The sequence below is a fragment of the Mastigoproctus giganteus genome, chromosome 6, assembly GCF_048544385.1.
Source record: "Mastigoproctus giganteus isolate SK-2022 chromosome 6, ASM4854438v1, whole genome shotgun sequence".
Taxonomy (NCBI): domain Eukaryota; kingdom Metazoa; phylum Arthropoda; class Arachnida; order Uropygi; family Thelyphonidae; genus Mastigoproctus; species Mastigoproctus giganteus.
The window spans coordinates 221,208,722-221,223,315 of NC_143580.1; the positions used below are offsets into that span (position 1 = coordinate 221,208,722).

The 14,594-nt window shown below is 36.0% G+C and overlaps 1 protein-coding gene across 1 annotated transcript in view; it reads left to right on the forward strand.

The window, feature by feature from the left end:
* LOC150085007 (homeobox protein six1-like) overlaps positions 1-11,460 on the forward strand; it is a 30,758-nt gene extending 19,298 nt beyond the window's left edge. The window contains exon 2 of the mRNA XM_090376733.1: positions 10,847-11,460. Coding sequence (XP_090232859.1) covers positions 10,847-11,285 — 439 coding nt within the window. The 3' untranslated portion in view covers positions 11,286-11,460. The remainder of the gene's footprint in view (positions 1-10,846) is intronic.
* Positions 11,461-14,594: the final 3,134 nt, after the last annotated feature.

Sequence of the window (14,594 nt, forward strand, 5' to 3'; positions counted from 1 at the left end):
TCAATAGAGAAACATGGCTACTTTTGTATTTCTTTTTTAAGTGTGTAATCTTGGAGAAAATAATTTCCCTGATTGTTTTACAAGCGCTATCTGGATCAGTTTGGGTATTATAGCGTTTGAATGATTGAAAAGACCTTGCTTTTGAAGTGTCCACCCACATTACGAATTTGTGGCCTTGCAGGAGCTGCGAACAAAAATAAAATCGACTGTCAATAGAAGCAGGTCTTCAGAAAACGCTTGGCCTGTTTGCCCTACTTTTGCAGTCCAGGGTTGGTCTACTAGACCGAGTATAGAATGTACACAAACTCGAAATCCTAAGGGTTTATCTGTAATTTCAAATCAAGATGGAATCTGCCAACCAGAAAGAGACCTATACCCTCCCTTTTATCCGTTCCAAAATCTACGTTTCGATTTTACTGCATTACGTAAACTTAAAGGCTAATATTTTACGTAAAGGCTAATATTTTCAATATTAGCCTTTATATAGTTGCTTTTTTTCTGCATTGGCATTTTTAAATTAAAAATTTTTCTATGCTAGACTTTCTATATATACATATTTTATCTTTTAATATTTAGGTATTTGCGATTAGCCTTTATATTTAGGTATTTGATATTATCCCTTACATTAGATTTTATCTTTTAGCCTTTTTATATCTAGGCTTCTGCTGGTAGCCATCTTACATTTAGAATTTTCTAATTTTCTACATTAATCTTTTTATAGTTGGTTGTTTCTGTAATTAGCCTTTTTGTTTTCTATTTTAACCTTTTTATATTTGTTTTCTCTGCTAGCCTTTTTATGTTGCGATATTTTGTAGATAGATCAAATAAATTTAGTAAAAAGATCTAATCCAAAAATAGAAGATCTAATAAATTTAGTTAGAAGTCTAATCCAAAGATAGAAGATCTAATAAATTTAGTTAAAAGTCTAATCCAAAGATAGAAGATCTAATAAATTTTGATAAAAGATCTAATCAAAAGATCAAAATAACTATTTTGGATTAGATCTTTTATATTTAAGTTTTCTATATTAGTTTTATATTTAGGTTTTCTCTATTAACCTTTTTATATTTCGCTTTTTTCTGATTTAGCCTTTTTATATTTTAGTAAAAAGATCTAATCCAAAATAGAAGATCTGATAAATTTAGCTAAAAGATCTAATCCAAAGACAGAAGATCTAATAAATTTATAATATATTAGATTATAAATTTATTATAAATAATAAATTTATAATCTAATAAATAAATAGCAAAAAGACCTAATCCAAAAATACAAGATCTAATAAATTTAGTTAAAATTCTAATCGAAAGATAGAAGGTCTAATAAATTTAGCAAAAATATCTATCCAAAAATAGAAGATCTAATAAATTTAGTTAAAAGTCTAATCCAAAGATAGAATATCTAATAGATTTTGATAAAAGATCTAATCAAAATAGTTATTTTTGGATTAGATCTTTTATATTTAAGTTTTCTATATTAGTTTTATATTTAAGTTTTCTCTATTAACCTTTTTATATTTCGTTTTTTTTTCTGATTTAGCCTTTTATATTTAGCTTTTTCTGATTTCGCCTTTTTTTTGTTTCATTTTTTACATTTAGCTTTTTCTGATTTAGCCTTTTTATATTTTAGTTAAACGATCTAATCCAAAGATAGAAGATCTAATAAATTTAGCAAAAAGACCTAATCCAAAAATAGAAGATCTAATAAATTTAGTTAAAAGTCTAATCCAAAGACAGAAGATCTAATAAATTTAGTTAAAAGTCTAATCCAAAGATAGAAGATCTAATAAATTTAGCAAAAATATCTAATCCAAAAATAGAAGATCTAATAAATTTAGTTAAAAGTCTAATCCAAAGATAGAAGATCTAATAAATTTAGCAAAAATATCTAATCCAAAAATAGAAGGATCTAATAAATTTAGTTAAAAGTCTAATCCAAAGATAGAAGATCTAATAAATTTAGTTAAAAGTCTAATCCAATGATAAATCTAATAAATTTTGATAAAAGATCTAATCCAAAATAGTTATTTTGGATTAGATCTTTTATATTTAGGTTTTCTCTATTATCTTTTTTTATATTTAGATTTTCTCTATTATCTTTTTTTATATTTAGGTTGTTTTCTCTATTAGCCTTTTTTATATTTAGGTTTTCTCGGTTAGTCTTTCATATCTAGATGTATCTGTTAGCTTTTTTTTGTTTAGATTTTTCGGAATTTTATTTTTGCAAGTAAATTTCCTTTACCAGATTTTTTTACTAAAGTTTTTCAATAACAGGTTTTCCATATCAGAAAAATCTGAGCAGTCTGTCCAATATTTGCATATTGTTTGTAGTAATATGAGATTATTAAGCAAAGTCGAACGCGGGCAAGATTAATAATGGTGTCTGCAGTTGATGGACGTGTACACAAGTGTGAATGAAAACAGTTTCTACAGTCATTGTGCATCCAGATGAATGATAAGGCCACATGACACCACCGGCCATTCTCTCATTTGCATCGTTGATTGCCATTGCTTGTGTGGTGTGTACAGAATTCAGATTAATGCGAGACAAAAAAGAAACAGATGGATGTTGCTCAATAAATTTAGCCAAACAATAGCAGGAACTTTCAACGTGACAGATCTTTATTTATGTCAGTTAACTAGTTGGGAGCCTTTCGTGGCAGTTCCCCTGAGCCCTCACCTGACCTTAAACAACAACGTGTTGGGAAAGTTACAGAAGGAACGATAGAAAACAGTCTTATAACCTCCTATTAATCGAAGGAAATTTGTAATAGAAAAGTATCTTCAAGACAGTACCAAATAAAATACAAATTCTCTATTCTAGATTTTTTAACATTTTTTTATTAGGACGACTCTATTATATATCAGGTTTTTCTAACAGTTTTTCTGTTTTTCCATCATTTTTTTCCTATGAATTTTTTTCTGTTTTTTTTTTAATTTATCCGCTTTATTATATATTTAGTTTTATTTTATTAAATACTATATTAAATTTTTCACTTTTTTTATCTATATTATATTTTTCAATTCTTTTTATCTATATTATATTTTTCAATTCTTTTTATCTATATTAAAATTTAAAATTTTTTTTCTATCTCTTATCTATATTTTGTTCTTATATTAGTTTTTCTACCAGTTTTTCTATTTTTTTTTCTATACTAGATTTTTCTGAATTTTCATTTAAGTTTTATTATATATTTTAGGCGTTATTTTATACATAGTATATTAAATTTTTCTAATAATTTTTCTATCAATTTTTTCTACTTATCTATATCAGGTTTTTCTATTAATTTTTCTGTATTATGTTTTCCTATTAGTTTTTCTGTATTAGGTTTCCTATTAGTTTTTGTAACATTTTTTCTGGTTTCTTTCATTTTTTCTGTTTTTAAATTTTTTTCTGTATTAGATTTCTCTGCTTTTTTCTATTTTTAAATTTTATTATATACTTTAGGCTTTATTTTATTACATGTAATATTAAATTTTTCTAATAATTTTTACGTGTTTATCTGTATTTAAATTTTCTATTAGTTTTTTTTTTTTACATTTAAGATTTTCTATGCTGGGGGATGATAATAATACAAATTACCATTTTGAATTTACCAAGGCCAGTATCCCGAGCAGAAAGATTATTTGGGGCTCCTTTTCATATCCAAAAATCTGCGTTGGGTTTTGTAAAAAAAATCGCTCCTTTGCTGTTCAGCTTCTGGCGCCCCTATGAGGATAGCGCCTCGGGTTGCTGCCCACATAATTAAATGTGTGGGCAGCCCACCATTCTCACAGGTAGGCTGCCCACACATTTAATTAGGACAGCTGATGCGTTCGTATCTCCTGTGTAAGTTCGGAACATCCAGAGGAGGACTCGTTTGCAGTGATGTGACCTTAGTCCCTGATGATCCCTAAAACCCTGCTAAAAGAACGTCAACCCTTAATTGCTAGGGTTCATGTACTAATTGTATCTTTACTGTTCAGTAAAGATTTCTTCTTCTTATAATTTAACAATAGTTGTTCGAAGTGCCGTGTATCGTCTTGTTTAGGGAGGAATATATTCAACCAATCGCAAAATCTTTCTAGAAGTGTCCTTAAGCTGGTTGGTGGTCGCCAAAGAATAATATATGATCCGATTAATCGTTGTCTGTTATAGCAAACACCACTAAGACCAAGTGATGGTTTGGTATTAGAAAAATGTGAAATGGGATGATCTGAATGATTTCCACTGCACTTTTTCTTGGATTACTGTTCTAAATCTCCTGATATTAGCTGAGCCCAGAGTGCCAGTGAAATCATTTTGGTAGAGAAGAAAACCTTTATTCCTCGTTCCCTAAAATGTCGTCCTTTACAAGTCTAACCTTCTGGTCCTTTATGCGGACCAACCAGCCTAACCATTTTGCTCCTTATCCGTGTTCTGTGGTCGATTTGCTGTTTGCTGGAGGAAATGTCCGAATTTCCGAGAAGTAAAACCATGCTACCCTCGCCTGGAACCAATTAACTCAGCCACGTTGTGAAAAAGCCCATAAAAATTTGTCGTGTCATTGATGGGATTCGAACTGCGGTCTTTCCACACGGCGTGGGGAGGACAACAATTGTGCAACCGACGAGGGCCTGACTTACTAGCATCTTACTTTTCTTCTAACTCTTCATCGAAAATCTTGGTAAATCAGTTCCCATCGTTCCTAGTATGATCCATTGAATGCTTCCTGTGGTCTTCGGACAGAAGGATATTAGAAGAATTCTGAGCGATCTTGGTAACAAGAAAACTTTATGTCCTTATGGCATTTCTTCACTTGTTTTCAAACCCTCACTCCTAAGATTGTCTTTCCTTACACTTCTTTTTTATTCCATTAGTGTGTTTCTTTCTGCTTGGAAAGTTGCTCACATCTAGCCAGTTCCTAAAAAGGATGACAGATCCCTCCCTCCCTATTATGGCGCCTTACTCTTTTCAAAGTAATGGAGAAACACACCAAACTCCAGCTGCGAAACTATCTCGAAACCTTCATCCCGATCAATAATCTCCAAAATGGATTGCATCTAGTGACACATTGGTTTATGTTACTGGTCTTTGGAAAAATCCGATGAAAAGTTCTATGAAACTCAGTAGTTGTTCCCAGTAGCCATTTTGACAACTGCAAGTGACAGTCAATGACTGTATGTTTTCTAACTTCTCAACCGCTATTGCTGTTTCAAGGTTTCTGTTTTTTCATCCATTCGTCCTCTCTGTGTGTTAATTATCCTCTCCTATTGACCAGAAATTCTATTCATAGAGCCGAGTGGTCAATGCAGTAGTACAATAGTGAAGTTTAGTTCCCCTAGATGTTTCAGTTGACCGTGTTTCGAATCCATGTAACCACATAAAACGTCCATGGTAATATTCTTATCATAATTACTATTTGTAAACTCCTCTGACTTATGTGATCGTATGGAATCCACAAGGCCGACTTATAGCTCTCTTGGCATAAGCCTATTGCAAATATCGGTTTCAGACCCACATATTAAAGATCTGCCCTACACTGAAATACTGTTTCCACATTTGGAGAAGAGTGTTCCAATGTGGTGCCCCCAAAACTCTCTGAAACTTCTGGATTCCATCTCCTACAATGATCCATGTCCTACAATGTCTCCTCCCTCACTGTCTCATAGACGTTCTGTTTCTGCTGTACGCCTTTTCTATAGATACTTCCATGAGCACAGTTCTTCAGAATTGCGTCTTTGAATCCCAAACCCTCTTCAAAACCAATGCGAATCTATGTGACCACTCAGTATCCATTAAGAAGACCTAGGTGACCAAAGTCAATGCGATATTATCGATCCCCCAAAAAGGTTTTGCAACATTTTAGTGGTTGTACGTGTCATATTTCAGGTTATCTCACCATGTTGGAGCCAGGACTGTTATTTGGTTTGTTGTTATAGGGTTTTAAACGCATCAGCAACTTAGGTCATATTGCCTAAGTTGCTGATGCGTATATAATGTTTGTAATTTCGTGTGTTCTGTGGTCGACTTGCCGTTTGCTGGAATAAAAACCCGTGTTTCTGGGAGAAAAAAACCACGCTTCCCTCACCTGCGACTGACTAACTCAGCCACGTTGAAAAAGGTACTAAAAATTCCTCGCGTAATTGACGAGATTCGAACTCTGGTCTTTCCAGCTGGTGTGGAAAGGACTGTGATTATACTAACTCTCTGTGATGTCTCATTTTTCTCCAGCAATGCAAATTGATTTGCGATACCTTGGTGAACATCAGAGATGACTGTTCAAAAAATAAGGGCCCAACAATCCTTCTTCGAAATATTCCACCAAACACGGATAGTTTGGACTTGTAAGGGGGATTCGCAAAAATTGTGCGGTTTTCAGAGATTCATATTTTGACTGTTGAACCACACTGGAACCAAGGTGGAACTAAGCCCAGGCTGTCTGTTATTGTTACCTTTGTTATTACACTCGCTGGCCAAAAAATTAGAAATCTTTTGCAATTGGCGTCAACGTAAAGTATTAAACTTAAGGTTATGCAAATGTAAGTTGACATATGGTATGATCGCAAGTTCCGTGATATCAGATTGAATATTGTTTTGCTTTCCTGGGGCTTCTTTGTTGATTTGGTCTTGGGGAAGGCAGGTGATCTTTCTGATTTTCAGAAAGGCGTTGCTGTTGGAGTGCATTTAGCAGAAGACACAGTTGAGAAAGCAAAGGAAGTTATTGGTGTACCGAAAGCAACCATCTCAGGGATATACAATGAGTGGAACATGAGAGAATGGAGCTCTTGAAGGAAGCATGGTTCGAGGAACATGGTAGATATTTCCAATATCTACCATGGCTGCCTAACTGTTGATTTGAATCCCATTGGGAATGTCGGAGATATGTTAGAAAGGGCAGACTATCTTTATAGATCTCTACGACCACAATATAACAGTTTGACAAATATCTTGAGCAAAGAAGGGTCAAATCTGCAGCTAGATTCCGTCAGACACCTAGTGGAAATCATGCCATGACGTGTAAGGAGTGTTATTCAGGCAAGAGACATCACAGTTGGTAGGATCGTCGTCCTCCCTAAACCGGGTGGAAAAGACCTGAGTTGAAGTCTCATCAATGATGTGGGGAATTTTTATGGGACTTTTTCACAACGTGGCCAAGTTATTCGGTCTCAGGCGAGTTTAGCATGATTTTTCTCGTAAAAATTTAATTTTTTTTCCATCGAACAGAAAATCGACCACAGAACCAAACAATTTGCAGATAGTATACACCAAGCAACATGTCTTTAGTCGCTAATAATGCTCCTAAAACTCTACTACAACTGTGATGGTAGTAACCAGATCAAGGAAATATCATATTAAACATCACATCAGCAAAAAGGTTCTTTTAAACAAGCAGGTCCCTGATTTTTGGCAATACAGTGCACATTGGATTCTTATACATACTGTATTGCCACTGTGGTGTATATAGCACTTTCATACCCCAGGCACGCCAATTCCTTCAATCTGTATTCCGTTTGCCACTGATGTTCGTTCCTGTCTACATGAACACCTGCGCCTTCTCTACGCCTATTTTCAACAGGGATGTACTAACACGTCCCTTCTGGAGTCGTTAATGTCTGCTTCCCTTCTCATCGTAATGAACACAAACGCTACCACCCACTGAGTTGCTTCCCTTCCCGTGTAGATCGCCAGATATCGTGTGACATAATCGTGTGATTCCTCATCTTATAAGACAGTGGATGGTCATATGAATAAACATTATCAGTTGGTGCAGCTGATAATTCTTATTCTCTATTGTTTTGATGAATCAGAAATCGTGACACAAATCAGGTATTAATCGTCCATCAGTAATGTAATGTATATGTGCTAACTACCTTTTGTTGTCGTTGTTGTTGTTGTTGTTGTTGTTGTTGTTGTTGTTGTAGGGTTTTAGGAGCATCAGCGACTAAGACCATATTGGTTCTTATATACTGTAAATTACGTGTCTCTGTGGTTGATTTTCTGTTTGCTGGACGAAAACCCCAGTTTCAGGGATGAAAAACCGTGTTTCCTGAGACCGACTAACTCGGCCACTTGATAAAATTTTGAAGTTAGAGTGTTATAACTGATCAACTTCAGTCCCGATTAATGGCATTAGCGGGCTGTCCCATAAAATGGATCACTGGAAGATCCCACTCTTTCCTTCCTACCCACCCTACTAGAAATTTGCGATCGGAATTTTAAAAATCTGAAGCAAAAAATGCATGAAACTGAAAACCAGAATTTTAATCGATATATGTTAATAATTTCATTAAATTCGAATGAAAATAACTACTATCGATATATTATTAACAGATTGGTGCTTAAAGTAAAATCACACTTCCAAGGAATTGATTGTTTTTTTAATAATTAAAAAACAGCATTCGGACCACTTTGGTCATGGCAACTCCACTTTCCAACAGTATTCTCAAGGAATGAAGGGATTTGGATGATTGATGTCTTTATACCCACAGCTTATCGCATTATGAGCTCGTTCCGAAATGAGTCCAATGAGAGTTCCAAATAAACAGTACCATGCCAAAATATTAGGGATGCGATCTAACTGAAATACTTTGTCAATGTATGGAAATTCGCTTTATTTTAAGCAAATTTTCAAAGGCTTTGTGACGTCTATTGTTTGAAATACTTTACCTTTGAAGGGTCAGATGGAATCCAGGTGCTCGTGCAGGGATGCACCCGGTCAAGTATCTATAATCATCGAGTGGTAAAACCCACAACAAAAACTTCAATCAACCATATCCATCATGTAGGCTTCAGCATAGTTACAACAATCCGACTGAAATATAATATATTCATAATGTGGACTTCATCCACAGTTTTTCATACCCACAAGATAATCTTCCTATATCAAAAATGGTAAAGGTCTTTGACAAATCAAATAAGGCGTCTACCCAAACTAAAACTCGAAACCCAGAATCTAAAGATTCTACAAGTTGTACTTATTTACCTTAATAGGCCGAGTGGTCAGGAGCAGGAGTGCATTAGCACACGCTCTTTGAGCAAACCGGGGTTCAAGCCCCCTGACTGCTAAATAAGCTCGATCTTCCAACCCGCACTAGACCAGCGTGGCAGATTATGGTTCATTTCCCTCAACATGAATCGTTGAGGAGGCTTCCATCCTGCAGTGGGTTGATAATGGCTGCATTTTACCTTTTTACCTATTCGCCATAGTATCCCTCTTTCTTAAATACATATTCCATGTAATTGCTGAACAGATATGGTAAACAACCTTTGGTGAATAATCAGATAATGATACTCTCACTTGCCAAAAAATTAGAGAACCTTTATTGAGTATACAGTAGGACTCGAATTAGAGCCCGTACACGTAATGGTACGTTTGCATTAGGTGTCTGAGGAAGTCTAGCTCTAGATTTAACCATTCTTCCCTCAAGATATTTCTCAGCTGCTGGTTGCTAGAAAACTGCAACGCCAAAACTGCCTTTTCCAACATATGTCAAATATTCTTAATTGGATTCAGTTACAAAGAATTAAACGTACAGAGTATACGCTGGAAATTTTAAGAATGTTCCTCAAACCATTCAGATACAAAACTTTTGCATGGTGGATAGTTGCGTTGTCGTCCTGAAAGAATCTATCCAGGTAAAACTGAAGCTCTGCAGAGTGAAGTTGGTCCGATACAACAAAAAGATATTCACTGGAAGTAGCCTTCAAAGGTTTGATCGAACCAGTCTGCCAACGGAACATATTCCATACTATGATAGCTTTAGTGGTTGACACGAAACAGTCTTAATCGGGTTCACGCTACACTTTTAGCCTACCATTGGTGCAAAAAGAGTGCAAATCGAGACTAATCAGACATGATCGTTTTCCATCGTTCCACAGTCCACCCTTGAAGTTAATGAAACCGCTCCGAGCCGAATCTTTCGAATTTTACAGGATATGTCTTTCGTATCGACTACCAATTCCCAGATTCTTGAGCTTCCTCCGCATACTTCTATTGGAAATGGGTCTTTCTTTGTCTAAAATGAATCTTTCAATCATTTGCTGCACACTGGATCTTCTATTCTGATGCACAATTCGCTCTAAATTCTTGCGATCTCATTCTTGGAGTATTCCTTTGTTTTACCAATTGCAGCTCTTGCTAAACATGTTCCAGCAATAACACCTTTCTGAAAATCAGAAATATCACCTGTCATCCCCATTGTCCGACCGACTTAGAAGCCCAAAGAAAGGGTTCAGTACTCATCTGATAGCAAGGAACTTGAGATGATACCACGGGACAACAATTTTTTGGTTAGTGAGTGTATGTAGTATATTCCAAGTCGAACTCAGGACGTGCAGAATGTGTGGAAAGTACAAGAAACCATACGTGCATGTCAGATCTATCTTGATTTGCCAGCAGAGAGAGGTCTCAATTCCACGAGAATTGATCTGTGGTTAACAATGTGGTTAACAAAGGTAACATCCACCATGAGGTTAAAATTGTCTGTATGGGACACAGATGATCTCTCCTAAGGATTTCTTAGAAATGTATCGATGTGGGATGCGGTTGTTGCCATCGAAAATCCGCAATCCGCAAAGGCTCTGATGAAAATATTCTGTCTTTCAATAAAAGCAGGAAGATAAAAATGCTCCCTTGTTCTCCAGGTGGTGGGAAAGCTGGCCGATCGTGTTCAATCCATTAAAGTTCGAATAAGGTCGATAAATGGTCTGCTTTCCATGTATCGCATTATGATTGCGGTTGGATTATTAATCAGATGGGTGGGAGGGTGGGTCAGTTTAAGGGATGCTTTTTTTGTCTATTACTACTCGGGGAGGATTCTATTAAGGGCTAGGGGATGTTTTTTGTGTATTTAATGACCTCTCTAAATTCCATTTTCTTTGTTTCCAGGGACACCATCGACAAACCAAAATCCTCCAGCAATTCCAGCCTCTCCAAAAGCGACTCTAGCGGCACCGAGCGAACGGAGCGGAAGACATCGGTCGACCAGTCGATCCCACCCACCTCCCTGTCGGGGTCACACCACGATTCCGACCACCCAGGACACGGCGCAACCAGTAGTGACAGTTCAAACGGCATCTTCGGCAGCACGGACTTGAAGCCGCCGATCGTCAACGGTCCCGCCATGAGCAGCGGTGCGTCGGTGGGTGCAGCGGCCAGTAACACGTCGTCTGCCGCGGCCGCAGCTGCCGTAGCTGCCGCCGCAGCTGTTTCCGCTGGGTTTCGGCTGAACCACGTTCCCGATGTATCGAGCGTTCCCGGTTCCCTGGTCCCGCACCACCTCGCCGATCTCGGCCTCGGCTTGACCTCCGACTACCAGACCTTATGACAGTCACGGAGGGGGACAGTCGCCGCTGTGGACGGAATGTGCGTGGCCAGTGTCCGCCGTCACTTCCTGCAGCAGACTGACCCTTGGACTGGCCACCCCCTTGGGTGCAGCGAGACGTCTTTTGTACCCACTTGCTATTTATGAACGCTTCTGTGGAGTTTCGTCGAGGCGACCGAGCCGAGCTGCCGATTGTTACGAAAGAACGTCGATCCCAACCGATTCCACTCCCCCTTCCCGTCCAGGGGGAGGTTTGTGATGTCGCGGACATCAATCGCATTCCGGACTCTCTGACTGATTCGTTAATGCTCACGACACGCTAATGGGGGAAGAGCTGAACACGAACGAACCCCCCGAAAAAACCCCCACTCTTTGACCCCTTGCTGACGATCCGACTGACGAAGACTTCGCTCTGATATTTTCAAGACGCTAACTGTGAATCGCAAACTGGACTCGATGCTGTGTACATTGAAGTGAAACTCGATTCTATTAGATCTCGATGTGGACTGAACCCGGGATATTTATTTATTTATGTAGTTGAGGTAGAGAATATTTTGAAAAATAAACCACCAACTGTGTGCAAGCTCTGACTATCGATTGAAATAACAGTTCCGAACTGCTCGTGACTCCACTGACATTAAGGGTTAAATTATCGCTTCAACTCCAAGTTTAAGGGAGAAATGTTTCAAATCCCCTCCCCCCCACCACTAAAGGTCGAACTACTTGTGCTGTGATCAACAGAATTTCAAAAATTTAATGACTTTTGGGTCAATCCCTATTTCAGTATGTGATCATCATCAAGTACTCTGTTACCATAGTAACAATTCCCATTTCCCCCTCCTTTTTGATTCTTTTTGATCATTTTCAAATCTACAACCAAAAAAATAATAATCGACGTTCTTTTGTGACTCATCTCTGCCTTAATGAACGCGAGCAAGTGCATTGTGGGATTGTATATGAGCTATGTATGTATTTAATGTAAGTATTGTACTGTTTATGAATTGTATTTCAACTAGTGGTTTTGAACTTGAATTTTCAAAGAGAAAAAAAATAAGAAAAAAAAAGAAATTTATGTACATAAAATTAATTTCTATCATGTCAATTGTAATTCTCTTGGATGTGTAAAGTAGACTTTTGGGGGGGCATGACAGTGGGAGGGAAGGGGGGCAGATGTTCGATGATAGAAATCAATAGGTTTACTTCCATGCTAACATGGTATTCCTAAATAGCCTAGATTTGTATAAACAATCAAAATACTAGGTGAGAAATAAGAAATAAATCTTATCTATATATTATATATATATATTATATATATAATACCTGCAAAAAAAAAGGTTGTCTTTAGTCAGATTACGATTGTATAAATAAGCTTTCCTCTAGTCTCTAGTAAAACTTGAAATATTCATGAAAACATTTTATTGTAAATGTAAAAAAAAAAAAAAAAATCATAAAAAATGCAATCCCAAGTGTAAAAATCCGAATAAATTAAGAATTACTCATTTTTCACTCTTAGACGTTTTTTGCTCACATAAAGACTGTGTAGAGACAACGGATCTATTAAAATTTTTTCCACTAAGATTTGCTCAATGTGTTTGTCTGTATATTCACAGATTTACAAAGATCAGGAGTACCCGGGTTAAAATGAGCAACTCTGCATAAAGACGTTAACGTATCACTTACAATTTATATTTGATAATTTCTTATGGAAAGTGTCAACAATCAATCCCTGTTTAAAATTCGCATTTTATTTTATTAAATCTTAAAACATGAGGTGAAATCCTAAAGCAGAAGATCCAATCCTGATATTCAATTCGTAAAGCAAAAAAGGCGAATCCTGATATTCAAATCCTAAAACATCCTGATATTCAAATCCTAAAATATCCTGATATTCAAATCTGAAAGCAGAGGGGGTGCATCCTGCTATTCAAATCTTAAAACAGAGGTGCATCCTGATATTCAATTTCTAAAGCAAAAAGCTAATCCTGATATTCAAATCCTAAAACAGAAAGGCAAATCTTGATATTCAAGACCTAAACATAAGGTAATTCCTGATATTCAAGACCTAAACATAATAGTAATTCCTGATATTGAAGTCCTAAATATCCGGGCAAATCCTGATATTGAAGTCCTAAATAGCCGGGCAAATCCTGATATTCAAGGATAAATTGGCAGTATGATAATCATAACAGGATGTGGCACTGTATATATTTCCAAATGGGTCATAAATATATCTACCACCCCTGAAGTTTCGAAAAATGATTTGATTAGTTTCATTTTATAGTTTCCGTGGAATGTCAATATTTCTTGCAGTACAACTTAAAACCGAAGAGCAAATCCAAAAATTAAAATCCAGAAACAAGAGTTGAAAACTGAAAAATCCCAATCCTAAAATAGGTGATTAAATTCTGAATTTCCAATCCTAAAAGGTAATTAAACCTTTAATTTAACTCCTCAAACAAGATTAAAATCTGTATTGAAGTTAAATCCTAAATTTAAAATTCTAACACAGAAGAGTCAAATCCTAAAATTAGCTTTAAAATCTCAAAATCAGAAGCGTCAAATCTCATAAGTTAATGAACAGCTCTTTATGGAAGTTTCCAACAACCAATCCCTCTTTAAAGTTCGCATTTTATTTTATCAGGTCATTAAACAGAATGTAAAATCCTAGCACTCAAATCTTAAAAGAGATGGTCAAATCCTGAAATTCCAATCATACCACAAAAATTCTGACTTAACTTTAAAATATTACTTGGGATTTTACTTGGGTACACAGCCAACAAGAGTGATATCTCATGTCAACTTGCTATTTATGGAAGGATCCAATGATCAAATCTCGCTCTAAAGTTTGCATTTTATTTTACCAAATCCTAAAACTGACAAACAAATCCTGATATTCAAATCCTAAAATAGAAAGGCAAAGCCTCATATTCAAATATACTAAGAGAGAGAGAGAGAGAAGGCAAAGCCTGATATTCATGCCTTAAAACAAGAAAAATACTTTTATTCAAATCATTGAAAAAGACAAATCTTGATACTCAAATCATCGAAATGTACAAATGCTGATATTCAAATCATAGAAATGTGAAAAATCATTCTGATATTCAAATCGTAGAAATGTGAAAAATCATCCCGATATTCAAATCATGGAAGTTAAAAAACCGATATTCAAATCATGGAAAGAAAAACATCCTGATACTCAATCCTAATCATGAGTGAATCCTGATGTTCAAGTCCTAAACAACAGGCAAATCCTGATATTTAACCATAAAATAAGACAAATTCATTCTGATATTCAAATTCTACAACAGAAAG